Source organism: Manis pentadactyla, chromosome 9, assembly GCF_030020395.1.
Source record: "Manis pentadactyla isolate mManPen7 chromosome 9, mManPen7.hap1, whole genome shotgun sequence".
In the NCBI taxonomy this organism is placed as follows: Eukaryota; Metazoa; Chordata; class Mammalia; order Pholidota; family Manidae; genus Manis; species Manis pentadactyla.
Genome location: NC_080027.1, coordinates 45,513,424 through 45,540,262, shown reverse-complemented (window position 1 = coordinate 45,540,262; position 26,839 = coordinate 45,513,424). Strand labels below are relative to the sequence as shown.

Below are 26,839 nucleotides of genomic sequence, written 5' to 3'. Positions count from 1 at the left end.
CGCAAAGAAGGGGAAGCCGATCCAGATGTGCACATCTTCCAGCCCTGGAATCCCCATCAGAAGGAAGGAGGAAGGGTGAAACTTGTGTCCTGTTGGGATGCAGCACATCGGTGGGAACTGGGTGAAGACATCTTTCATGAAAGAGTTTTCTGGTTTCCAGTCAGAGGCCCACATCTCTTCCACAATTTGTTGCTTATTTTTTGGAGAAAGAGAAAATCCATTCTTTAATTCCATAATGCAGCAGTGGTGGCCTAGAAAGGGAACTTGAAGCACAGTTCAAAAGACACTCTAGTTCTAAATATTTGCTGCCACCAGGACAATTTCCCTTTTTCCTTTAGCCCTTGCCCTTTGTCCAGTTACTTCGTGGTGGTGAATAGAAAAGGTACAAATGTCCCATTGTTTTATTTGTCAATCCTAAACCACTTCTTCTACTATCTAATAAAATAAAATTTAAAAGAGACCTCAGCATATTAAAATGTGGGTAATAGGTGGATCTATTTCCTGAGTCTTCACACAGAACTATTATTTCTGTACAAATACCTTTACCACTCGTTCTCGGATCTGCTTGCTCCTGACCCCGTAGATGACTGGATTAAGGGCTGGTGGGAAAACCACGTATAGATTAGCCAAAAGAATGTGGATATAGCGGGGAATGTTGTGTCCAAAGCGGTGTGTCATAAAAGAGAAAAATGCTGGTGTGTAAAAGCAGAGCATGACACAGACATGAGAGCCACAGGTATTGAGAGCCTTTAGTTGGGCATCCTGAGAGGGGAGGCGGAAAACAGCTTGAAGGATAAGCACGTAGGAGGAGGCAATGAGGATCACATCCACAATGATATTAGAAATCACCACAAGCCCATAGATAATGTTGACCTTGATGGGTGCACAGGCCAACCGGGCAAGACCCATGTGCTCACAGTATGTGTGAGGGATGATGTCATGCCCGCAGAAGGGCAGCCTCAGAATGAGAAACACAAATGGCGTCACCAGAATGAAATTTCTTCCCACAACAAGAGAGGCTAGGAGGCCAATGGTTTTATTGGTGAGGATCATGGTGTACTGGAGAGGATTGCGGATGGCAACAAAGCGGTCATATGCCATGGCCACCAGTAGAACAGTCTCCATGCCTGTAAACATGTGGACAAAGAACATCTGAGCAAGGCAGCCCCCAAAGCTGATCTCTTGAAGCTTGAACCAGAAGATGCCCAGCATTTTGGGGATGGTGGACGTGGACAGACCCAGATCAATCATAGCCAACATGGCGAGGAAGTAGAACATGGGCTGTTGGAGACTGTGTTCCGACTTGATGACAAAGAGAATGGTGATGTTCCCCACGAGGGCAATCAGGTACACAGCACAGAATGGGAAAGCAATCCAGAAATGTGCAGCTTCCAATCCCGGTATCCCTAGCAGGCGAAAGAAGAGGGGATGGAACTGGGTATCATTGATAGGAGACATTCTCCTAATAAGGCTTGCTGAATTTCTGTGAAGGAGGTGGGATGCCACTCAGTTTAAGATTTTTTCTTATCGAGGTCCTGGAAATATAGAAATACCTCTTATCATTACACTACAGGTAATGGCAGGAGTAAGCTAATTTACAGAGTTTAGGGATTCTCTTCTTTCCAGAAGGCAGTTGCCTGATTCTCTGATAATACATTACTATTCTGAAATCATAGGTAATATTTTCTTGGCTCTTTTTTGTTATAGTGAGATCTTTGAAAGAAATGACAATGTTTCAGCAATTGGTGTGTACTTACATTTTATGGCATTCTTTTCCATTACATTTTTAAGTAGACTATAATTTCCTTTTTAGAAATTACATACCCAGTGGCTCTCAACTGTTGAAGAAGAAGTCCAAATGATTATGGCTGGTGTGTACTGTTGCCTGTGTTTTGACTTAATAAGAATGTACAGAGTTTTCTCATGAAACTAAGACCATAACATAATTGTGCCGAGCTAAAGCTTAATACCCTCATCATTTTATTTGGTTATGACCTTGCCACACTTCCATCTCCAACCTCAGACCTATGACCGTGACCTGCAGTGTCCCCATTCAGCCTCACGCACCACAGCAGCCTAGGTGCTGGCTCTGCTTCCCCGTCAGTAGTTTCCTGACAGAACAATGCTCATTCTTTGGTGTCCTCAGATGTGGGTACACTGCTACATGTTTGTGGGATCTGGGTGTGAGGCATGTACTACATGAGTGTGTGTGTGTGTGGATATGTGTGTGTGTGTGTGTGTGTGTGCATGTGAGATGCTGCTGCATAGTATTTGCTGTTGTGTCATCGGCTCACCTGCCTACGTCTGCTCCAGTCTGTGGGCTCTGGTGCCTTCTTTGTGAAGACAATGGAGAGCGGTGCTTTGGGTCACTCCTCAACCACGTGCAGGCTACTCTCCCCTTCTATCCTCCTTTACCTTTTCCTTGTCCCCCTCTTTTCCTCTCTGTAGTATCTCATCTCCCCTGCATCCCTTTCTACTCCTGCAGCCCCATCAGACCTCCACACCCCACGTCTGTCATGTCATATGGACGAAATCTTTATAGTGAGTGAGGATGTCCCTCAGCCTCAGCATGTCCCATAATCCCTCATCTTAGCCTTCAGAGTCCTCTGGGCATAAACGTGGGCTCATGGGTCATTAAGTCCATCTAACTCTTTGTTCCTCCCTATTGTGCCTGCAGGGAAACCTCCCCCTACCAGTCAGAACTCCTGAGCTCAGGGGAGGGGATGTGCATGATTGTGAAGGAATGAAATATCCTGAGGGGAGCGGAGTCTGTATGAGGGATGAATGAAAACTTCAGAAAGCTAAAAAGCTGTACACTTAAAGTGTAAAAATGTAGCTCCTTCCCTGGACAATATAATGGGAAAGTGAATTTAGGTAACAAACATGCCTAATTTCTCAGTTATTACTCTGGTTTGTATTAGTTGAATGACCATTTGTAGTTTGTCTTTCTGCCAAGTTGCCTGTTCTGCAAAATTTGAAACAATGATAAATCGTGTGCTATTTTGACCATGATGTCTCTAAGAGTGTTTTACCTCATGGTAACTGTATTCTAATCATTGATGTGTAAATTACACATAAAGCACAGCCACTCTTAGTAGATGCAGAAATGAATCAGTTGTTGCATATAGTTCTTAGTGGAAGACTACTAATGTAACATGTTATTAAATACTGAGATACATTCTAGCCTTATGAGTAACTGATTAATGCCATTGATTTGATATTGACTCTTGAGTGTCATAGAAAAAAGAAAATCAGTATAAATTGTTATATATATTTTGTTTTTAAATTAATAACTCAAATGCCATGTGCATTGTGAGCATGAATTTCAGAATTTTCTTCTTGAAGCTACCCACTACTCTACCTGCTAAGTGCTGGAGATGCTGAGATTTTTTTTTTCCAGAGATTTACAAATAATATTTATTTATTTATTTATTTTTGGTATAATTAATATCCAATCACATGAGCAGCATTGTGGTTAGTAGATTTCCCCCATTATCAAGTCTCCACCACATTGCCCAATACAGTCACTGTCCATCAGGATAGTAAGATGGTATAGAGTCACTACTTGTCTTTTCTGTGCTATACTGCCTTCTCCGTATCCGCCCCCTATGTTATGTGTGCTAATTGTAATGCCCCTTATTCCCCTTCTCCCTCCCTTATCACCCATCCTCCCCAGTCCCTTTCCCTTTGGTAACTGTAAGTCCATTCTTAGGTTCTGTGAGTCTGCTGCTGTTTTGTTCCTTCAGTTTTTGATTTGTTCTTATGCTCCACAGAGGAGTGAAATCATTGGTACTTGTCTTTCTCCGCCTGGCTTATTTCACTGAGCATAATACCTTCTAGCTCCATCCATGTTGTTGCAAATGGTAGGATTTCTTTTCATCTTATGGCTGAATAATACTACATTGTGTATATGTACCACATCTTCTTTATCCATTCATCTATTGATGGACACTTAGGTTGCTTCCATTTCTTGGCTATTGTAAATAGTGCTGTGATAAACATAGGGGTGCGTGTCTTTTTCAAACTGGGCTCCTGCATTCTTAGGGTGAATTCCTAGGAGTGGAATTCCTGGGTGAAATGATATGTCTATTTTGAGTTTTTTAGGAACCTCCATATTGCTTTCCACAATGGTTGAACTAGTTTATATTCCCACCAGCAGTGTAGGAAGGTTTACCTTTCTCCACATCCTTGCCTGTATTTGTTGCTCCTAGTCTTTTATGTGTTGGCCATCCTAACTGGTGTGAAGTGATATCTCATTGTCGTTTTAACTTGCATTTCCCTGATAATTATCGATGTGGAGCAACTTTTCATGTGTCTGTTGGCCATCTGAATTTCTTCTTTGGAGAATTGTCTGTTCATATACTCTGCCCATTTTTTAATAGAGTTATTTGCTTTTTGGGTGTTGAGGTATGTGAGTTCTTTATATATTTTGGATGTTAACCCCTTGTCGGATTTGTCATTTACAAATATATTCTCCCATAGTGTAGGATGCCTTTTTGTTCTGCTGATGGTATCCTTTGCTGTACAGAAGCTTTTTAGCATGATGTAGTCCCATTTGTTGATTTTTGCTTTTGTTTCCCTTGCCTGAGGAGATGCATTCAGGAAAAATTGCTCATGTTTATATTCAAGAGACTTTTGCCTATGTTTTCTTCTTAGAGTTTTATGGTTTCATGTATTACATTCAGGTCTTTGATCCATTTAGAGTTTACTTTTGTGTATGGGGTTAGACAATAATCCAGTTTCATTCTCTTGCATGTAGCTGTCCAGTTTTGCCAACACCAGTTGTTGAAGAGGCTGTCATTTCCTCATTGCATATCCATGGCTCCTTTATCGTCTATTAATTGACCAAATATGCTTGGGTTAATACCTGGACTCTCTAGTCTGTTGCAGTGGACTATGGGTCTGTTCTTGTGCCAGTATCAAATTGTCTTGATTACTGTGACTTTGTAGAAGAGCTTGAAGTCGGGGAGCATAATCCGCCACCCCACCCCAGCTTTAATCTTCTTTCTCCGGATTGCTTTGGCTATTTGCGGCCTTTAGTGTTCCATGTGAATTTTAGAACTATTTTCTCTAGTTTGTTGAAGAATGCTGTTGGTATTTTAGTAAGGATTGCATTAAATCTGTAGATTGCTTTAGGCAGGATGGCTATTTTGACAATATTAATTCTTCCTATCCATGAGCACGGGATGTGTTTCCATTTGTTGGTATCTTTAATTTCTCTCATGAGAGTGTCTTGTAGTTTTCAGGGTATAGGTCTTTCACTTCCTCGGTTAGGTTTATACCTAGGTATTTTATTCTTTTGATGCAATTGTGAATGGAATTGTTTTCCTGATTTCTCTTTCGCTAGTTCATCCTTAGTGCATAGGAATGCAACAGATATCTGTGTATTAATTTCATATACTGCAACTTTGCTCAATTCAGATATTAGATCTAATAGTCTTGGAGTGGATTCTTTAGGGTTTTTATTTATGTACAATATCATGTTATCTGCAAACAGGGAGAGTTTAACCTCTTCCTTGCCAATCTGGATGCCTTTTATTTCTTTGTGATGTCTGATTGCCATGGTGAGGAGCTCCAGAACTATGTTGAATAAAAGTGGGGAGAGTGGGCATCCTTGTCTTGCTCCCAATCTTAAAGGAAAAGCTTTCAGCTTCTCACTGTTAAGTGTGATGTTGGCGGTGGGTTTGTCATTTATGGCCTTTATTATGTTGAGTTACTTGCCCTCTATACCCATTTTGTTGAGAGTTTTTATCGTGAATGCATGTTGAATTTTGTTGAATGCTTTTTCAGCATCTATGGAGATGGTCATGTGGCTTTTTTCCTTCTTATTGTTGATGTGGTGGATGATGTTGATGGATTTTCAAATGTTGTGCCATCTTTGCATTCCTGGAATAAATCCTAGTTGATCATGATGGATAATCTTTTTGATGTATTTTTGAATTTGGTTTGCGAATATTCTGTTGATATTTTTGCATCTGTGTTCATCAGGGATATTGGTCTGTAATTTTCTTTTTTGTGGTGTCTTTGCCTGGTTTTGGTATTAGAGTGATGCTGGCTCATGGAATGAGTTTGGGAGTACTCTCTCCTCTTCTACTTTTTGGAAAACTTTAAGGTGGATGGGTATTAGGTTGTCACTAAATGTTTGATAAAATTCAGCAGTGAAACTATCTGGTCCTTGGTTTGTTCTTAGGTAGTTTTTTGATTACCAATTCAATTTCATTGCTGGTACTTGGTCTATTCAGATTTTCTGTTTCTTCCTTGGTCAGTCTTGTAAGGTTGTATTTTTCTAGAAAGTTGTCCATTTCTTCCAGTTTTTCTAGTTTATTAGCTTATAATTTTTCATAGTATTCTCTAATAATTCTTTGTATTTCTGTGGTGTCAGTAGTGATTTTTCCTTTCTCATTTCTGATTCTGTTTATGTGTGTAGACTCTCTTTTTCTCTTGATAAGTCTGGCTAGGGGTTTATCTATTTTGTTTATTTTCTCGAAGAACCAGGTCTTGCTTTAATTGATTCTTTCTATTGTTTTATTCTTCTCAATTTTATTTATATCTGCTGTATTCTTTATTATGTCCCTCCTTCTACTGACTTTGTGCCTCATTTGTTCTTCTTTTTCTGGTTTCATTAGTTGTGAGTTTAGGCTGTTCATTTGGGATTGTTCTTCTTTCCTGAGATAAGCCTGTATTACAATATACTTTCTTCTTAGCACAGCCTTCACTGCGTCCCACAGATTTTTGTGGTGTTGAATTATTTTTGTTATTTGTCTCCATATATTTCTTGATCTCTGTTTTTATTTGGTCATTGATCCATTGATTTTTTAGGTGCATGTTATTATGCCCCCATGTGTTTGTGGGCTTTTTCATTTTCTTTGCATAATTTATTTCTAGTTTCATACCTTTGTGGTCTGAGAAGCTGGTTGTACACTTTCAATCTTTTTGAATTTACTGAGGCTCTTTTTGTGGACTAATTAATGATCTATTCTTGAAAATGTTCCATGTGTACTTGAGAAGAATGTGTTTCCTGCTGTTTGTGGGTGGAGAGTTCTGTAGATGTCTGTTAGGTCCATCTGTTCTAATATGTTGTTCAGTGCCTCTGTTTCCTTATTTATTTTATGCTTGGTTAATCTCTCCTTTAGAGTGAGTGGTGTGTTGAAGTCTACTAAAATGAATGCATTGCATTCTATGTCCCCCTTCAGTTCTGTCAGAATTGTTTCACATATGTAGGTGTTCCTGTGTTGGGTGCATAAATATTTATAATAGTTATATCCTCTTGTTGGACTGACCCCTTTATCATTATGTAATGTCCTTCTTTGTCTCTTGTGTCTTTATTTGTTTTGAAGTCTATTTTGTCTGATACAAGTACTGCAACTCCTGGTTTTTTTCTCCCTATTATTTTCATGAAACATATTTTTCTATCCCTTTACTTTCAGTCTCTGTATGTCTTTGGGTTTGAAGTGAGTCTCTTGTATGCAGCACATAGATGGGTCTTGTTTTTTCGTCCACTCACTGACTCTATGTCTTTTTGATTGGTGCATTCAGATCATTTATATTCAGAGTGATTATCTATATTTATGTACTTATTACCATTGCAGGCTTTAGATTCGTGATTACCAAAGGTTCCAGGGTAATTTCCTTATTATTGAAAAGTCTAATTTAACTTACTTAGTATGCTATTACAAACACAACCTAAAGGTTCTTTCTTTTCCCTCCCTTTTCTTCCTCCTCCATCTATTATATATTAGTTTTCATATTCTGTAGAGTTTGTCTATCCCTTAATCGACTTTGAGGGTAGTTGGTTTGATTTTGCATCTGCTTAGTAATTAATTGTTCTACTTTCTTTGCTGTGGTTTTATTTCCCCTGGTGACTGGTATTTGCCTTAGGAATACTTCCATCTATAGCAGTCCCTCCAAAATGCACTGTAGAGATGGTTTGTGGAAGGTAAATTCTCTCAGCTTTTGCTTATCTGAAAATTGTATAATCTCTCCTTCAAATTTAAATGAAATCGTTCTGAGTAGAGTATTCTTGGTTCAAAGCCCTTCTGCTTCATTGCATTAACTATATCATGCCACTCCTTTCTGTACTCTAAGGTTTCTGTCGAGAAGCCTGATGATAGGCTGATGGGTTTTTCTTTATAATGTTCTTTTTTCTTTCTCAGCTGCTTTTACAAGTCTGTCCTTATCCTTGATCTTTGCCATTTTAATTATTATATGTCTTGATGTTGTCTTCCTTGGGTCCCTTGTGTTGGGAGATCTGTGCAACTCCATGGCCTGAGAGACTATCTCCTTCCCCAGATTGGGGAATTTTTCAGCAATTACTTCCTCAAAGATACTTTCTATCCCTTTTTCTCTCTCTTCTTCTTCTTCTGGTACCCCTATAATGCGAATATTGTTCCATTTGGATTGGTCACACAGTTCTGTCAATATTCTTTCATTCTTAAAGATCCTCTTTTCTCTCTATGCCTCAGCTTCTTTTTATTCCTCTATTCTAACTTCCATTCCATTTACCTTCTGTTCTACTATATCTAATCTGCTTTTTAAAAAATTCATTTTGTTGTCATTAATCTACAATTACATGAAGAACATTATGTTTACTAGATACCCCCTTCACCAAGTCCCCCCAACAAACCCCATTACAGTCACTGTCCATCAGCATAATAAGATGCTGTAGAATCACTTCTTGTCTTCACTGTGTTGCACAGCCCTCCCCATGCCCCCCCCAAATTATACATACTAATTGTATGGCCCCCTTCCTTTTCCCCACCCTTATCCCTCCCTTCCCACTCATCATCCCCAGTCCCTTTCCCTTTGATAACTGTTAGTCCATTCTTGGGTTCTGTGAGTCTACTGCTGTTTTGTTCCTTCAGTTTTTCTGTGTTCTTATACTTCAAAAACGTGTGAAATTGTTTGATACTTGTCTTTCTCCACCTAGCTTATTTCACTGAGCATAATACCCTCTAGCTCCATCCATGTTGTTGCAAATGGTAGGATTTGTTTTCTTCTTATGGCTGAATAATTCCATTGTGTATATGTACCACATCTTCTTTATCCATTCAGCTATTGATGGACACTTAGGTTGCTTCCATTTCTTGGCTATTATAAATAGTGCTGCAATAAACATAGGGGTGCATCTGTCTTTTTCAAACTGGGCTGCTGCATTCTTAGGGTAAACTCCTAGAAGTGGAATTCCTAGGTCAAAAGGTATTTCTATTTTGAGTTTTTTTAGGAACCTCCATATTGCTTTCCACAATGGTTGAAATAGTGAACTAGTTTATATTCCCACCAGCAGTGTAGGAAGGTTTGCCTTTCTCCACATCCTTGCCAGTATTTGTTGTTCCTAGTCTTTTATATGTTGGCCATCCTAACTGGTGTGAGGTGATATTTCATTGTGATTTTAATTTGCATTTCTCTGATAACTAGCGATGTGGAGCATTTTTCATGTGTCTGTTGGCAATCTGAATTGCTTCTTTGGAGAACTGTTCAGCTCCTCTGCCCATTTTTTAATTGGATTATTTGCTTTTGGTTTGTTGAGGCGTGTGAGCTCTTTATATATTTTGGATGTCAACCCTTTATTGGATCTATCATTTATGAATATATTCTCCCATACTGTAGTGTAACTTTTTGTTCTATTGATGGTGTCATTTGCTGTACAGAAGCTTTTCAGCTTGATATAGTCCCACTTGTTCATTTTTGCTTTTGTTTCCCTTGCCTGGAGAGATATGTTCATGAAGAAGTCACTCATGTTTATGTCCAAGAGATTTTTGCGTATGTTTTTTTCCTAAGAGTTTTATGGTTTCATAACTTACATTCAGGTATTTGATCCATTTTGAATTTACTTTTGTGTATGGGGTTAGACAGTGATCCAGTTTCATTCTCTTATATGTAGCTGTCCAGTTTTGCCAGCACCAACTGTTGAAGAGATGTCATTTCCCCATTGTATGTCCATGGCTCCTTTATCATATATTAATTGACCATAAATGTTTGGGTTAATGTCTGGCATCTCTATTCTGTTCCACCTGTCTATGGATATGTTCTTGTGCCAGTACCAAATTGTCTTGATTACTTTGTAGTAGAGCTTGAAGTTGGGGAGCGAGATCCCCCCCCCCACTTTATTCTTCCTTCTCAGGATTGCTTTGGCTATTCAGGGTCTTTGGTGTTTCCATATGAATTTTTGAACTATTTGTTGCAGTTTGTTGAAGAATGCTGTTGGTAATTTGATAGGGATTGCATCAAATCTGTGTATTACTTTGGGCAGGATGGCCATTTTGATGATATTATTTCTTCCTAGCCAAGAGCAAGGGATGAGTTTCTATTTGTTAGTGTCCTCTTTAATTTCTCTTGAGAGTGTCTTGTAGTTTTCAGGGTATAAGTCTTTCACTTCCTTGGTTAGGTTTATTCCTAGGTATTTTATTCTTCTTGATGCAATTTTGAATGGAATTGTTTTCTTGATTTCTCTTTCTATTGGTTCATTGTTACTGTATAGGAAAGCCACAGATTTCTGTGCATTAATTTTGCATCCTGCAACTTTGCTGTATTCCAATATCAGTTCTAGTATTTTGGGAGTGGAGTTTTTAGGGTTTTTTTTATATACAGTATCATGTCATCTGCAAATAGTAACAGTTTAACTTCTTCTTTACCAATTTGGATTCCTTTTATTTCTTTGTTTTGTCCAATTGCCATGGCCAGGACCTCCAGTACTACGTTGAATAACAGTGGGGAGAGTGGGCATCCCTGTCTTGTTCACAATCTCTGAGGAAAAGCTGTCAGCTTCTTGCTGTTCAGTATGATGTTCGCTGTGGGTTTATCATATATGGCCTTTATTATGTTGAGGTACTTGCCCTCTATACCTATTTTGTTGAGAGTTTTTATCATGAACAGATGTTGAATTTTGTCGAATGCTTTTTCAGCATCTACAGAGATGATCATGTGGTTTTTGTCCTTCTTTTTGTTGATGTGGTGGATGATGTTGATGGATTTTCAAATGTTGTACCATCCTTGCATCCCTGGGATGAATCCCACTTGATCATGGTGTATGATCCTTTTGATTCGGTATTTTTGAATTCGGTTTGCTAGTATTTTATTGAGTATTTTTGCATCTACGTTCATCAGGGTTATTGGTCTGTAGTTTTCGTTTTTGGTGTTGTCTTTGCCTGGTTTTGGTATTAGGGTGATGTTGGCTTCATAGAATGAGTTTGGGAGTATTCCCTCCTCTTCTATTTTTTGGAAAACTTTAAGGAGAATGGGTATTATGTCTTCCCTGTATGTCTGATAAAATTCTGAGGTAAATCCATGTGGCCCGGGGGTTTTGTTCTTGGGTAGTTTTTTGATTACTGCTTCAATTTCTTTGCTGGTAATTGTTTTGTTTTGATTTTGTGTTTTTTCGTTGGTCAGTCTTGGAAGGTTGTATTTTTCTAGGAAGTTGTCCATTTCTTCTAGGTTTTCCAGCTTGTTTGCATATGCATTTTCAAAGTAGTCTCTAATAATTATTTGTATTTCTGTGAGGTCTGTCATAATTTTTCCTTTCTTGTTTCTGATTCTGTTGATGTGTGTTGATTCCCTTTTTCTCTTAATAGGTCTGGCTAGAGGCTTATCTATTTTGTTTATTTTCTCTAGGAACCAGTTTTTGATTTCATTGATTTTTTTATATTGTTTTATTCTTCTCAATTTCATTTATTTCTTCTCTGATCTTTATTATGTCCCTCCTGCTGACTTTAGGCCTTACTTGTTCTTCTTTTTTCCAATTTTGATAATTGCTACGATAGACTATTCATTTGGAATTGTTCTTCCTTCTTTAAATATGCCTGGATTGCTATATACTTTCCTCTTAAGACTGCTTTCGCTGTATTCCACAGAAGTTGGGGCTTTGTGTTGTTGTTGTCTTTTGTTTCCATGTAGTGCTTGATCTCTATTTTAAGTTGTTCGTTGATTCATTGATTATTTAGGAGCATCTTCTTAAGTCTCCATGTGTTTGTGAGCCTTTTTGCTTTCTTTGTACAATTTAGTTCTAATTTTATACCTTTGTAGTCTGTAAAGTTGGTTGGTAGAATTTCAATCTTTTTGAATTTACTGAGGCTCTTTTTGTGGCCTAGTATGTGGTCTATTCTGGAGAATGTTCCATGTGCACTTGAGAAGAATGTGCATCCTGTTGCTTTTGGATGTAGAGTTCTATAGATGTCTATTAGGTCCATCTGTTCTAGTGTGTTGTTCAGTGCCTCTGTGTCCTTACTTATTTTCTGTCTGGTGGATCTGTCCTTTGGAGTGAATGGTGTGTTGACATCTCCAAAAATGAATGTATTGCATTCTATTTCCTCCTTTAGTTCTGTTAGTATTTGTTTTAGTTATGGTGGTGCTCCTGTGTTCGGTGCATATATATTTATGGTGGTTACATCCTCTTGTTGGACTGACCCCGTTATCATTCTGTAATGTCCTTCTTTATCTCTTGTTACTTTCTTTGTTTTGAAGTCTATTTTGTCTGATACTAGTACTGCAACACCTGCTTTTCTCTCCCTGATGTTTGCATAATATATCTTTTCCATCCCTTGACTTTTAGTCTGTGCATATCTTTGGTTTTGAGGTGAGTCTCTTGTAAGCTGCATGTAGATGGGTCTTGTTGTTTTATCCATTTTGTGACACTATGTCTTTTAATTGGTGCATTCAGTCCATTTACATTTGGGGTGATTATCGAAAGATGTGTACTTATTGTCATTGCAGGCTTTACATTCGTGGTTACCAAAGGTTCAAGGTTAATTTCCTATCTAAGAGTCTAACTTAACTCACTTAGTATGCTCTTACAAACACAATCTAAGGGTTCTTTTCTGTTTCTCCTCTTTTTTCTTCCTCTTCCATTCTTTATATATTAGGTATCATATTCTGTACTTTTTGTCTATCCCTTGAGTGACTTTGGGGATAGTTAATTTATTTTTGCTTTTGCTTAGTAATTAGGTGTTCTGTTTTCTTTACTGATGTTTTTATTACCTGTGCTGACAGCTATTTTACCTTTGGAGCACTTCTGTCTATAGCAGTCCCTCCAAAATAGACTGTAGAGGTGGTTTGTGGGAGGTAAATTCTCTCAGCTTTTGCTTATCTGGACATTGTTTAATCCCTCATTCAAATTTAAATGATAATCTTCCTGGATAAAGTAATCTTGGTTCCAGTCCCTTCTGCTTCATGGCATTAAATACACGATGCCACTCCCTTCTGGCCTGTAAGGTTTCTGCTGAGAAATTTGATGTTAGCCTGATAGGCTTTCCTTTGTATGTGATCTTATTTCTGTCTCTGGCTGCTTTTAATAGTCTGTCCTTATCCTTGATCTTTTCCATTTTAATTACTTTGTTTCTTGGTGTTGTCTTCCTCAGGTCCCTTGTGTTGGGAGATCTGTGGATCCCCATGGCCTGAGACACTGTCTCCTTCCCCAGACTGGGGAAGTTTTCAGCAACTACCCCCTCAAAGACATTTTCTATCCCTTTCTCTTTCTCTTCTTCTTCTGGTATCCCTTAATGCGAATATCATTCCATTTGGATTGGTCACACAGGTCTCTCAATATTCTTTCTTTCTTATAGATCCTTTTTTCTCTCTGTGCCTCAGCATCTTTGTATTCCTCTTCTCTAGTTTCTATTTCATTTATCATCTCCTCCACTCTATCCAACCTGCTTTTAATACCCTCCATCCTGCTCTTCAATGATTGGATCTCTGACCTGAATTCATTCCTGAGTTCTTGGATGTCTTTCTGTACCTCCATTAGCATGTTGATAATTTTTATTTTGAACTCCCTTTCAGGAAGAGTCACGAGGTCCATATCATTTAAATCTTTCTTGGGAGTTGTATTAATAATTTTATTCTGGACCAGGTTTCTGTGGCATTTCATGTTTGTATATGGCACCCTCTAGTGTCCAGAAGCTCTGTTCTGGAACTTCTCAGCCCCTGTAGCAAAGTCGGGGGTTGCAGGGGAGTGGTCTTGGTGCCTGCGGGGAGGAAAGAGCTGTTCCCCACTTCCCAGCTGCTGTGCCTGTCTCCACTCTCTGAACTAGTGTGGTGAGCACACAGATTTAAGCTTTTGTCCCAGAGCAGCCGAATGTGGATCCGTGCTTTCCACAAGTGGCCAAAATCCCAGTCTCCCCAGGAGCTCCACCTGTCCCTGCATTCCAACCTCGTAATCAGAAGAGTATGATGAAAGCACCATGAAATGTAGGTTTGTGCTCCCAGCGCAGATCTGCAGAGCTAGGTATTCAGCAGTCCCAAGCCTTCCACTCCCTCACTGCTCAGTTTCTCTTCCTCCTGCTGTGAGCTGGTGTGGGGGAAGCGCTCTGGTCCCACAGAGCCACAGCTTTGGTATGTTACCCTGTTCGGTGAGGTCTGCTCTTTTCTCCAGGTGTGTGCAGTCTGGTGCCATCCTCTTTCCTGTTGCTCTCTCAGGATTAGTTGCACCAACTATATTTTCTAATTGTATGCAGTTTTAGGAGGAAGCCTCCGTCTCTCCTGTCACACCACTGTCTTTAATCATTTTTTTTCTAATCTGCTTCTATATTCCTCTGTTGTATGTTTCATTTCACATATGTAATTTCTTAAAGATTGAATCTTTGTCCTAAATTTTTTCCTGAGTTCTTGCACATTTTTGTGTACCTTTATGAGCATGTTCATGGTTTTTATTTTGAACTCTATTAGGAAAATTGGTTAGTTCAGTTTCATTTGGCCTTTTTTTAGTGTTTATGACATTTGTCTTTGAACCAGGTTCTTTTGATGTTTCATGTTTGTATGTGGTGCTTTCTAGTGCCCAGAAGCTCGAATTTCTGGAGCTGCTCAGCCCCTCACATGATTTTGGTGTCGCAGGGGAGCAGTGCTGGTGCCTGGGGGGAGGAAAGAGTTGTTTCCTGCTGTCCAGCTGCAGTTCCTGTCTCCACTGTCAGAAGCAGTAGGGTGAGTACACAGGTGGAAGCCTCGGCGCTTTGCATCTGTACCTGCAGTAGGTGGGGCCTCCCTCTGGCTGAACTGGTACCAGGGTAGGGACTTCCAGTTTGCGAGCCGATGCAGCAAGGCAGGAAGAAGACGCCATGGTTGCATGTCACATTGGGGATCCTCAAAGCTGTGTAGCCAGCCAGGGTATGGAAAGCCCAAAGCTCCTGAAAGTTCCTAACCTGCTGGACAGAGCACACCTGGACAGCCTTGCCCACCTAACCCTTTTTCTGGGCAGCAAGATCCATGCAAACCTCGCCCCTTCAACAGCCCTCTCCCTGCTAGGAAGCCTCTCAGGCCTCCTGCCTTTCATTTGTCCCAGAGCAGCAGGATGTGGATCTCTTTCTTCCACAAATGACTTAGATCTCAGTCTCTCCAAGTATTTTGCCTGTCATAGCTTTCCAACCTCACTAATCTCCAGAGCACTATGCAATAGGTTTGTGCTCCCAAAGCAGATCTCGAGCGCTGGGTGTTCAGCAGTCCCAGGCTTCCACTCCTTCCCTGCTCTGTTTCTCTTCCTCCCGTTGGTGAGCTGGAGTGGGGGAAGGGCTTGGGTCCTGCCTGATCTAGGCTCCGGTACATTACTTTTTCGTGAGGTCTGCTCTGTTCTCCAGGTGTATACAGTCTGGTGCAGCCTTCTTTCATGTTGCTCTTTTAGGATTAGTTGTATTAACTATATTTTCATCTTATATGTGGTTTTGAGGGGAATTCTCTGTCTCACCTCTCACGCCACCATCTTGAATCCCCAGCTGATCCTGGGATTTTTTTCTGTTCAGTGTTGTCAGTCCCTTTTCAAAGTCCAAGCAATGTTTAATAACTGAATTCACCCTCTATTGCTATTCCCACAGACAACCACAAGACAGAAGTGTTGCTTGAGTTCTGTGAAGCTTTTGTTTACTTCTGGTAGTAATGCTATACTATTTAGACCCCCTTTCAGCACTGTTTTGATGTCCCTCTATAGGCCTCTGTGGTCACAGCTGTCATTGTGACTGACCATATGCCTAGAATATATCCCGAAGCACAAAGGTGAATCAAGATGGCTATTTACCGAGAGGCTCCAAAACTGCACAATAATAGCGTTTGAAAACATCACATGAGAAGTGATGGCTTCTGTGAAATAAACCATTCCCAAATAAGTATAAATTCCCATTCTTCCACTGCTTAAGTCCCTGGTAATCACCAACCTATTTTCTGTTACTATAGATTTGCATATTGTAGACATTTAATATAATTGAAATTATATGCATGTGACCATTTGTGTCTGGCTTCTTTTTCATATAGCTTAATATTTTCAAGGTTCATCCATTTTGTAACATATCATTACATTGTTATTGCTGAATAAAATTCTATTGTATGGATATCCCACCATGTATTTGCCAATTTTTAGTTGAGTTACAGGTTTTTATTGTTGAATTATGAGAGTTGTTTTTCTGTTCTATATCCTGAAAGCTTATCAGTTAAAAGATTTACAAATACTTCACAATTCTGAGGCTATCTTTTCAATCCCGATGCTGTCCATTGAGGAATAAAGATTCTAATTTTGACAATTTTGATATCATCATGATTTTCATATAATCTTGAGAATCAGACTCTATTGTTTTTCTTTTTCCTATAATTGTTTGCTCTTTTGGTATTATGATTAAAACACTATTGCCAAATCAATGGTCATGAAGATTATCCTCTACATATTCTCTTGAAGAGTTTTATACTGTAACTTTTACATTTAGTTGTTTGATACATCTTAAATTAATTTTTTTAAATGGTATGATTTCATTAAATCTTACTTCATTATATCTTTACATATTTGAACTATTTTTCTATTTCTGATGATTTATCTAATAGAGTTTCTCATTCAAAAGCACCTTCTTCTATTGTTATTGTAAAGATCAGTTTATTTCAAGGGTAATAACATAGCTGAGAGAGCAAGGAGATGTTGCCCTGTCTTGTGGTTTTGTTTTATTGCTTGAGGATCTTGATTTTCCCCTCTCATTTCCTCTTCTTTATTGTCCTATCACTATGGAGGCACCTTTTCCTCCAGTTACTTTTTCCTTCCCCAGAAGCAATGCGTTTCTGCAGTTGTCACCTCTGGCCCCACTCACTTTCAAGCTACATTCCTGTAGCCTGTGTGGTTTTTCATGACAACCCTGACCTGTCCGTGGTTTTTTTAGATTTTGGCTAGATTTTTTAATGTTCGGAGATTTTTTTCTGCGTTGTGTATATGTCTCCCACACCCATCTCCCCTTTCCCACAGAGCCCTTTTAGCTTCCCTCTACCCACACCCTTAGCCTAAAGACAGTAACAACTGTGGGAGCTTTGCCAGTAACTCTTTCCCTCTTAAAGTAATCTGAAATCACGCCATTCTGCCTTTCAGTAATGTTGAAGGAGTGTGCTAATGTGATTTTATTTACTCTCCTTCTGATGTTATGGTTTCTTTGGGAGGGTGTATGGTAAGATTCAGAATCATGGAGCCATCATCGTGGGGTCAGTGAGAATATATGTGCACACATCTGCATCTACCTGTGTGTGTGTGTGTGTTGGTTCACAACCTTGGGAGTTCCCTGGTGGAATCTGAAACTGGTCTCTATCCGCAGAGGGCAGTGAGGGACCAAAGAGAGGCAGGCCACTCTAGATGAAGGGTATCAAGTTTAATAAGCAAGAGAACTTTTTTATGAGCTGAGTCTTGGGTAGATCTCTGTACCCACTGCTAGAATCTTACAAGTTTCTTTAGATGTCTTACCTGGGCTCAGTCCTATATGTGTCCAGATGTCTTAACACCAGCTTATTCTCTGAAGGCATGTCCTTCAAATAGCTGTTACTGTGGGAATGGTGGGCAGGACATACCTTCCAAGGACATAGGAGTGGGTGAGGGTTGTCTGATTACCAAAGTCCAGCTATTGACTCAGCCTGGGCCACGTCCTTTCAGTGGCCTGTGTCCACAGTGTGTATAATACTTGTGGGTGTCACTCTGTGACCTTGGGTGTCACATCTTAAGTGATTTTCATTGTCACACAGGGTGTATCTGGGTTTTTACATACTTTTTATTTTGCAACATGAAGACTTAGCTATTAACATTTTTTTAAGATTATTGTGTCCATTTAGGAAAGAAAATGTACTTCCTTGAAATAATGGTGAACTTGTATTTTAATAAACATGTTTCCTCCATTTACCATTTGAATTCCATTGTATCAGGTTGATATGTAAGAAATGTTTTACAAATAATTTCCAAGAAGTGACTGGAAAAATCTTATCTGATTTTAATGGGAATTATATACTCAAAAGAGAAAAATGTTTATTCCTATTAATAAACTGCCTTTTAATATTTTTGTATGCATTTAAAATGTAATTTTACATTTTGTACTTTTTCAATAGCCTCAAAATTTATTCAGGTGACTCTGTAATATTTATGCATAAATTCATTGATATTGTGGATTTTTCAATATATTTTAATGCAGAAATTTATTATTTGAAGTCCTGTTTTTACTATTGTTTTCTGTGATTCATACTAGTATCTATCTTTTAGGGGTATTTTCAAAATTAAATGAGGTAATGTGAAGGAACCACTTGACACTCCAAAAGTACTATTTTGGTTATTTCCAGTATTTTATTTTAATAATATATAACCAAATTGATTTTTCATATTATAACATTGTAATGCATTCATATGTGTGGTTGATTGGGATTTTTGTTTCTTTTGCATTTTTTCTTCTGTATTTTTTTCTCTATTTCTTGATTTGGACTCAGGATACTGTTGGTTTTAGAAAATAATTTTGACAGCTTTGTGAATTTTGGTATTTGATAACAGTTCATGTAGCATAAAAAATGTTAAAAGATCTTGTGGTCTAGCATTTTACTTGGAAGAAAGTCTTCAGTGAAATTTGTCTGTCGTTTACATTAATTGTTCTGTTGTGTTTAGTTTTTCTAAATCTTGTTTGTGTCATTTTCATGATTTCTATTTAGAACATGATTAGTTGGTCTCTTTTTCTTTATATATTCATACAAAGTGTCATTTCTTCAGTTCACTGCCCCTCTCAATTTACATAACAGTCCCCTTACCCTGTGCTCTGCAATTCCTTGCTCACCTGCCCTTGAATTTCAAGCAGGGCTCTGTCTCTAATTAGAAGCTAACTTCATGTCTTTGAAGCTCTTAGGATAGCTAAAGAAATCACCTGACTCATGTTGCTTCTATACTCTAATGAGAAAGACTTTATGTTAATTCTGTCAGCAGCCACTCTATTAGAGTCTGCCCTAAGGCTCAGCCCCAACAAACCCGGTGGAGGCTTAGCCCATGCATCCTCCAGCCCAGATAGAGCCCTGTTACCTCATTGGTTTTGTGGTCTCCTGACCATGTTGAGGGCTTAGTGTCCTCAAAGAGCCACCAGTACTGGGAATCTGGAGCTGGGGACCCCCGCTTCATGCAGTGACTGAACACTAGACTCAGGCTCTGGAAGCTTGGCCTACATACACCAGAAGTAACAAGTAACAAAGAAAAACATGTGCTTATTTAGTCTACATCTTCTAATATTTTACAAGCTGCAAAGATTTTCTCAATTGTTCTTTTGATGGTAATTAATTTTGCTTTATAGTGTTTTATTGCCCAAATGAATGCTGCTTCACAGAATTTTTGGCAATGATACTGAAAATCAAAGAGATAAAAGTGAATTCTGAGGTAAATCTTGCAGTCAAATTCAGAGCATGATTTTATACCTGGAACATGTGACTCCCTAATAATTTCTCTCTCCAGTATGTCCTGCTTGTATTGCAGTTGTCAATATATAGTTCTATGGCCACTAGTGTGAGCAGCGCAGACTCCAGGCTGGTGCATAGATGGATAGTGTACATCTGTGTGATGCAAGCACTAAACACAATCTCCCTGAGACTGAACCAGGAAATGCTCGGTGTCTGGCGGGTGGTGGCTGTGGACAGTCCAAGGTCAGTGCAGGAAGGAAAACATGGGCTGGTGGAGGCTGCACGTTCAGTGTGGATTACAAACAGGATAGTGATGTTCCCCAGCTGGGCTACTAGGGACTCTGCAAAGAAAGGGAAGCCGATCCAGATGTGCACATCTTCCAGCCCTGGGATCCCCATCAGAAGGAAGGAAGAAGGGCGGACCTGTGTCCTGTTGGGATGCAGCATGTGGGTGGGAATTGGGTACAGACACCTTTTCATGAAAGAGTTTTCTGGCTTCCAGTTAGAGGCCCTTATCTCTTCCATAGTGTGTTGCCTATTTTCTGGAGAAAGAGTAAAACCTTTCTTTAATACTGTAACACAGCAGAGGTGGCTTATAGAGGGAACATGAGGCACAGTTAGAAAGTCACTCACTCCTAAGTATGTGTCTTATCCACAGAGAAAACCATGCAGAAAGTGTCCAAATCCAGCAATCCTGCCCTTCTCATGGCTTATGGCATTAAAATAGCCAGTATTTACTGTTCATTATGCCTGTGAATAAGAATGTAATGCATGAACGAGATGGGGTGTGTGTGTGTAAAGTATCACAAGACTGGGATTGAGGAGGGTGGCTTAGGTGGGTGGTACATTCTTGTGAAGCAGAGCTGAAAAATTCAGATGATAGTTCATGGACGGAACCCAGTAAAGGAGGAAGACTGGAGAGATTGTGTTTGGATCTGACTTAAGGAATGGAATTAAGAAATCTAGATGTATTCAGATGCCATTGTATAAATCCTACAAAAAAATTCTCTTTATTTGAACTATATAGCCTTATCTCTTACTAAGTTTTGTGATGTTCCTTTTTTGTAGAGATTAACACTGGATGCTACCAGATATTTTAAAGAGCCTGTTGTGATTTATGATCTTTTTCTGCCTTTTTCATGTGTATTATATTAAAGGATAATCCCTTCATGCCACCTGGTAGTAGCAGTGACAATGTGTCTATCTTTTTATGAGCTAGAGCAACACCAAGGTCATATTCTTGCCTCAAATAGGGCAGGTAGGGTGTCTTAGTGCTGGAGCTCGTGTCCCTGCTAGAGCGACAGTGATAACATGTGTACGTTGGCAGCAGGCTTGTTTACTGTAGCAGTGGAATCTGTGTGGGGTGCCTCGTGTTTGCATTAGGGCTGTAACAGTCCTTTGCCATGGAAGTCATCTGTAATGTACTGGAGCCTGTCAGGTTCTTGGGTTCTGAAAGGCTTACACCGTAATCACTGGATTTCTAGAAGATAATCTCTTTCAACTCAGACTTTCCTTCCATGGTGTCTCTAGCCATGTTGTATAGTGAGGCACCTGTGGTTGGAATGATAGAATGTTCCCATTCACACAAAAAATTCCCCTCCCTTAACTGGCATTATGCAATATTGACTTAGAGAGCATGTCATCATAGTAGTTGGAGGTAAACAGGACACAGACTAAAAGTGCTTGGTGGCCTTGCAGAGCAATGGTCTCAGAGAATCCAGAGCAGACAGGTGCAGCCACTTCTGACAGGTCACATGGAGCCTGTGGAGGGGGCAGGCTGATCACTCCAGGTAGCAGCATTGAGAGGTAGGCAGTAAGGTAAGGTATGTGTACTGCACCCATTGCCTCCCAGGGGTGCTGTAGCTGGCAGGCAGCATGAGAGTCAGAAAACAGATTGGGGAGAGTCAGTGAACAGCTCCAAGGCATAGCTCAAGCTCAAGGTTCAGTGGGGGCCGTTGGTAGACCAGAGCCCTGGATGCATCCTATGCCTGACGTGAGTGACGAATGACAGTCATCTCCAATCTGCATGTCAGCACTCTGCTGGTGTCTCCATCTCATGTGATTTCATGAAAGAAAGAATATACTGTCCAGAAAGACTTCTCAGTAGCTTATTTTCCTAAGGCCTGGTCTCAGCCATGACATCTCAGGAAAGCCCCATAGATGTGGGTCACAGAGCACCTTAGGGCAAATGGCTGAGTCCACATGTTGGTGGGTATTGTAACAAGTTAGAATTTTGCTCTGCCATGGTCAAAGTTCAGCTCAACAAGTGCCCTAATTTAAAAACACTACACAGATTTACAGAAATGGCAACAGGTATCGTTATTTCCCTTGTCTTCTCACCCAGATCCGCCCCATTTCCTGATGCCCCTCTGTGTGCTTCTGAGCAGTTTGCCTCTTGTCAGATGAACCTGGAGAGGGTTCTAAAACAGAATACAACGGGTCCTTCTAATTTGTAAGCGAGAGTACCTTTCTCAGACACAAATTTCAGTTCAGTGATCCTGTAATGTAGATAAAAACAAACCACATTCTCTAACTTTGGAGTTTGGGAGTGCGATATTATTCTGGAAATCTACAGGTATAATAACTTGTAGTGATATGATACAGAGCTTAATGTCAAGTCTGGCTTTGTGTTGAAAGTATAGATTCTGATTTTCATTTCCAAAGTTTCTGAAACCTGGTTATATCTGAAAGTAAATTGTATAACATCAAGAGAAATGTTAAATAGAATTGAGTTGGAATTGGACATGGGACACAAACAATAATTCACATGTCATATGACTTTGCTTCCAGTGAGAAAATAATATCATGTAACCTCAATGCATACACTGTAGAGTCTCTCATATTCCTTAATTGTCAAATACTTAATTTATTGGAGAAAGAGTGAAGAGAAGATTGGTAACAATAGATAGAGAGATAGAGGTAGAGGTAGAGAAAGATACACAGAGGGAGAGAGAGAGAGATAACTACTGGATGATCAGATCAGAAAGAAGTAAGGGAGCAAGACTGATAGTAACTAGACTGAGGGACATTACAAAAAAAATGAGTCATGATTCTAGAGGGCACAAAATTTGAGGCTTAATGTAAAAAATATAGACCTATAGAAGAGATGCTCTAATGCCTGTAACTGTCAGCAGCCCAAGGCTTCCTGTTTTCTCTTCATCTACAAAATCAGATCAGTAGATCAGCGCTCCTTCAGGGTGTAAACCCCCCTAAAGAGAAGACGTGAGACAAATGGGGGGAGTTCTCACCCTTTTCCACCAGTTGTTCACTCCAAAATCATAACTTCCACCAGGACATTTTTCCTTTTTCCATTAGCCCTTACCCATTGTCCAGGTACTTGGGGGTGATGAGCAGAGAGGGCAGCAAAGGCCACTTTACTTTATCTGTCAAACCTAAACCACTTCTGATAAAACTGAAAAACCTGGCTATTGCTACCTAATACAATAGAAATGTAAAAGAGTCCTCAGCATATTAAAATGTGGGTAATAGGTGGATCTATTTCCTGAGTCTTTACACAGAGCTATTATTTCTGTACAAAAACCTTTACAACCCACTCTCGGATCTGCTTGGTCCTGACCCCATAGATGACTGGATTAAGGGCTGGTGGGAAAACCACGTATAGATTAGCCAAAAGAATGTGGATATAGCGGGGAATGTTGTGTCCAAAGCGGTGTGTCATAAAAGAGAAAAATGCTGGTGTGTAAAAGCAGAGCATGACACAGACATGAGAGCCACAGGTATTGAGAGCCTTTAGTCGGGCATCCTGAGAGGGGAGGTGGAAAATAGCTTGAAGGATAAGCACGTAGGAGGAGGCAATGAGGATCACATCCACAAAGGTGTTAGAAATCGCCACTAGCCCATAGATAACGTTGACCTTGATGGGTGCACAGGCCAACCTGGCAAGACCCATGTGCTCACAGTATGTGTGAGGGATGATGTCATGCCCACAGAAGGGCAGCCTCAGAATGAGAAACACAAATGGCGTCACCAGAATGAAATTTCTTCCCACAACAAGAGAGGCTAGGAGGCCAATGGTTTTATTGGTGAGGATCATGGTGTACTGGAGAGGGTTGCGGATGGCAACAAAGCGGTCATATGCCATGGCCACCAGTACAGCACTCTCCATGCCTGCAAACATGTGGACAAAGAACATCTGAGCAAGGCAACCCCCAAAGCTGATCTCTTGAAGCTTGAACCAGAAGATGCCAAGCATTTTGGGTATAGTGGTGGTGGACAGACCCAGATCAATCACAGCCAACAGGGCGAGAAAGTAGAACATGGGCTGGTGGAGACTGTGTTTTGTCTTGATGACAAAGAGAATGGTGATGTTCCCCACGAGGGCAATCAGGTACACAGCACAGAATGGGAAAGCAATCCAGAAATGAGCAGCTTCCAATCCCGGTATCCCTAGCAGGTGAAAGAAGAGGGGATGGAACTGGGTGTCATTGATAGGAGACATTTTCCTAACAAGACTTGCTGAATTTCTTTTAGTAGGTGGGATGGCACTCAGTTTAAGGTATTTTCTTACCAAGATCCTGGGAAGATAGAAAGACTTCTTATCATTACACTGGAAATAATGGCAGGAGTAAGCTAATTTACAAACTTTAGGTGTTCTCTTCTTTCCAGAAGGCAGTTGAGCAACTCTCTTATAGTACATTATTGTTCTGAAATCATAGGTAATATTTTCTTGGCCTTTTTTTTTTGTTAAAATAAGATCTTTCAAGGAAATGACAGTATTTCAGAAATTGGTGTGTACCTACATTTTATGACATTCTTTTCCATTACATTTTTAAGTAGCCCCTAGTTTACTTTTGGGAAATTACCACACCCAGTGGTTTTCAACTGTTAAAGAATCATAAGTCCAAATGAGTATGGCTTATGTATACTGTTGTCTGTGTTTTGACTTAATACGTACCTGAAGATTTTCCATATGGACCTGAGACAGTAACATAACTTTCAGGAGCATACTCACAATGTCTGTCTTTGAATTTGTCACATGCTATTTCTACTATGAGACCATTGCTATTTTTAATGCTTCCTAATCTTTTGGTATGGCTTCTTTCTCAGCCCCATGCCTCCAGACTCCTATTGATTCTGAAATTCCCTGTTGTTGCTTGTCTGTGTTGTTTATGTGTATGCGTAGTATGTGCACGACTTCGTATTTGGGTGTGAGACAGAGAAAAAGAGAATGTTTTATAAAAATGTGGTTGCATATAACTCTGCAAGGTAGTTATCACACAGTAGTAATATCCAGAGTTAACAATCCCTTGTTCCTTCAGAGAAATGGAGCTTATATTGTCCCCACAGCAGCTGGAGTGAAACTGCTCAGGTGCAGAGAGAACACTGTGTTTGGCAGCATCAGTGGGGGCGGGCTAGGGGGGATGCCAGGCTGTGAATAAAGACGACAGCGGTTATGGAACTTCACTGGGGAGAGTCTTTGGAAGTAGCTAGGATGACACAGCATGGGAGTCTCAGTTCTGAGCTGCCACCATCTCCAGGGTGCCTGGTTTTCACCAGGTGGGGGACAAGTTTCCAGGCGAGTGTCAGAGGGGACTCTTCTCTGACAGTAGATAGCAAAATCAAGGGGCTATCCACTGTCTCCCAGTTTTGGTCAGAATGCTTGCCTCTTTCTGCTACAGCTGTGGGCAATATATCCATCTTTTCCTAGATGTGCACAGTGACAAGGAGCCCATCCCCAGACTGCATTGAAAGCTCAGGTATATTAGAGACCTTTCCCCTTACTGCCCACCAATACTCCATTTACTGAAGTTGTGAATTTACTTTTACCCCTGCTGGCTCTTTTCCCCATTAGTGCATTGCTAATAACACAATATTACAGATGATTTAAATGAACTTTGAAATCACTCAAAAATGTCTTGAAATCTAGCCATGCCATCTACTAGCTGGAGATCTTAGACAAACTTCTTTACTTTTCAAGTCACTTTGCTCTGTGGAATTTGATTAATCAATTGTATCTAATGATTCTTATTTTAAAGAGAAGACCGATACATGTAGAGTGCTGACTCATAGGGTATAATCAGTAAATGGTAGTTATTTACATTATTAGTCTTTCTCCAAATTTTATTTTCCTTTTAACCCAAAAGAGCCAGAAATCCCCCTGTAACACAAATAACTTACTTGATTGTAATGCACCCATTATTTATGAAGAACTCATGGTGGGTATAAGGTGAGGTGGAGGAGGTAGGAGGGAGGGATGACACAGAACATTCCAAGGTGAATGAGAGGCACCGGGCCTCGCACTGTGACTCATTTCTAGGCCTCTGTGGATGCCCACATAAACCAGAGCAGCTCAGAAGGGACGTAGACCATGTTCTCCTGTCCTTACAGATTTCTCACACTGTTGATGGGAGGGAGACCTTCTCTCAGGTGCTGTCATGATGGGGCCATGAAGCAGAAGGCAGGAGGGAGCACTGGGTAAGGCTGATCTAGCAGGTATATTGGGTGCCATTAAGGAGCCTTGGATACATTTCCATGGAGAGGGTGCAGAGGGGCCAAGGTAGAATTCATGACCTCTGAATTCCCCAGGCCTATGTAGGAGAAAAACTAAGGTAATTGTGCAGAGCAAAGCTTAATACCCTCATCATTTTATTTGGTTATGACCTTGTCACACCTCCATCTCCAACCTCAGACCTATGAGTGTGACCTACAGTGTCCCCCTTCAGCCTCACGCACCACAGCAGCCTAGGTACTTGCTCTGCATCCCCTTCAGTAGTTTCCTGCCAGAGCAACTCTCATTCTTTGGTGCCCTCAGATGTGGGTACACTGCTACATGTTTGTGGGATCTGGGTGTGAGGTGTGTACTACGTGAGTGTGTGTGTGTGGATATGTGTGTGTGTATGTGTGTGTGTGTGTGTGTGTGTGTGTGTGTGTGATGCTGCATAGTACTTGCTGGTGTGTCATCGGCTCACCTGCTGACGTCTGCTCCAGTCCATGTGCTCTGGTGCCTTCTTTGTGAAGAGAATGGAGAGCGGTGCTTTGGGTCACTTCTCGGCCAAGGGGAGGCTACTGTCCCCTTCTCTCCTCCTTTACCTTCTCCTTGTGCCCTTCTTTTCCTCTCTAGTATCTCATTTCCCCTGCATCCATTTCCTCAGGAGCCCCATCAAGTCTCCATACTCCAAGTCTATCATGTCACATGGAGGAAACCTTTATAATGAGTGAGGATGTCTCTCAGCCTAGGCATGTCCCTGAA

At 40.3% G+C, this 26,839-nt stretch overlaps 2 protein-coding genes across 2 annotated transcripts; both read right to left on the bottom strand.

Moving 5' to 3' along the window:
- Positions 1 to 522: 522 nt before the first annotated feature.
- Positions 523 to 20,076, bottom strand: LOC118933101 (olfactory receptor 52E4). Its single transcript, XM_036927074.2, has 2 exons — positions 19,976 to 20,076; positions 523 to 1,357 (listed from the first exon to the last, which is right to left on the bottom strand). Exons 1-2 carry the CDS (start codon positions 20,074 to 20,076, stop codon positions 523 to 525), a joined length of 936 nt encoding a protein of 311 aa, XP_036782969.2.
- A 3,076-nt stretch (positions 20,077 to 23,152) lies between these two features.
- Positions 23,153 to 24,094, bottom strand: LOC118933098 (olfactory receptor 52E4-like). The gene has a single exon (XM_036927071.2). It carries the CDS (start codon positions 24,086 to 24,088, stop codon positions 23,153 to 23,155), a length of 936 nt encoding a protein of 311 aa, XP_036782966.1. The 5' UTR covers positions 24,089 to 24,094.
- Between the last annotated feature and the right edge of the window lie 2,745 nt (positions 24,095 to 26,839).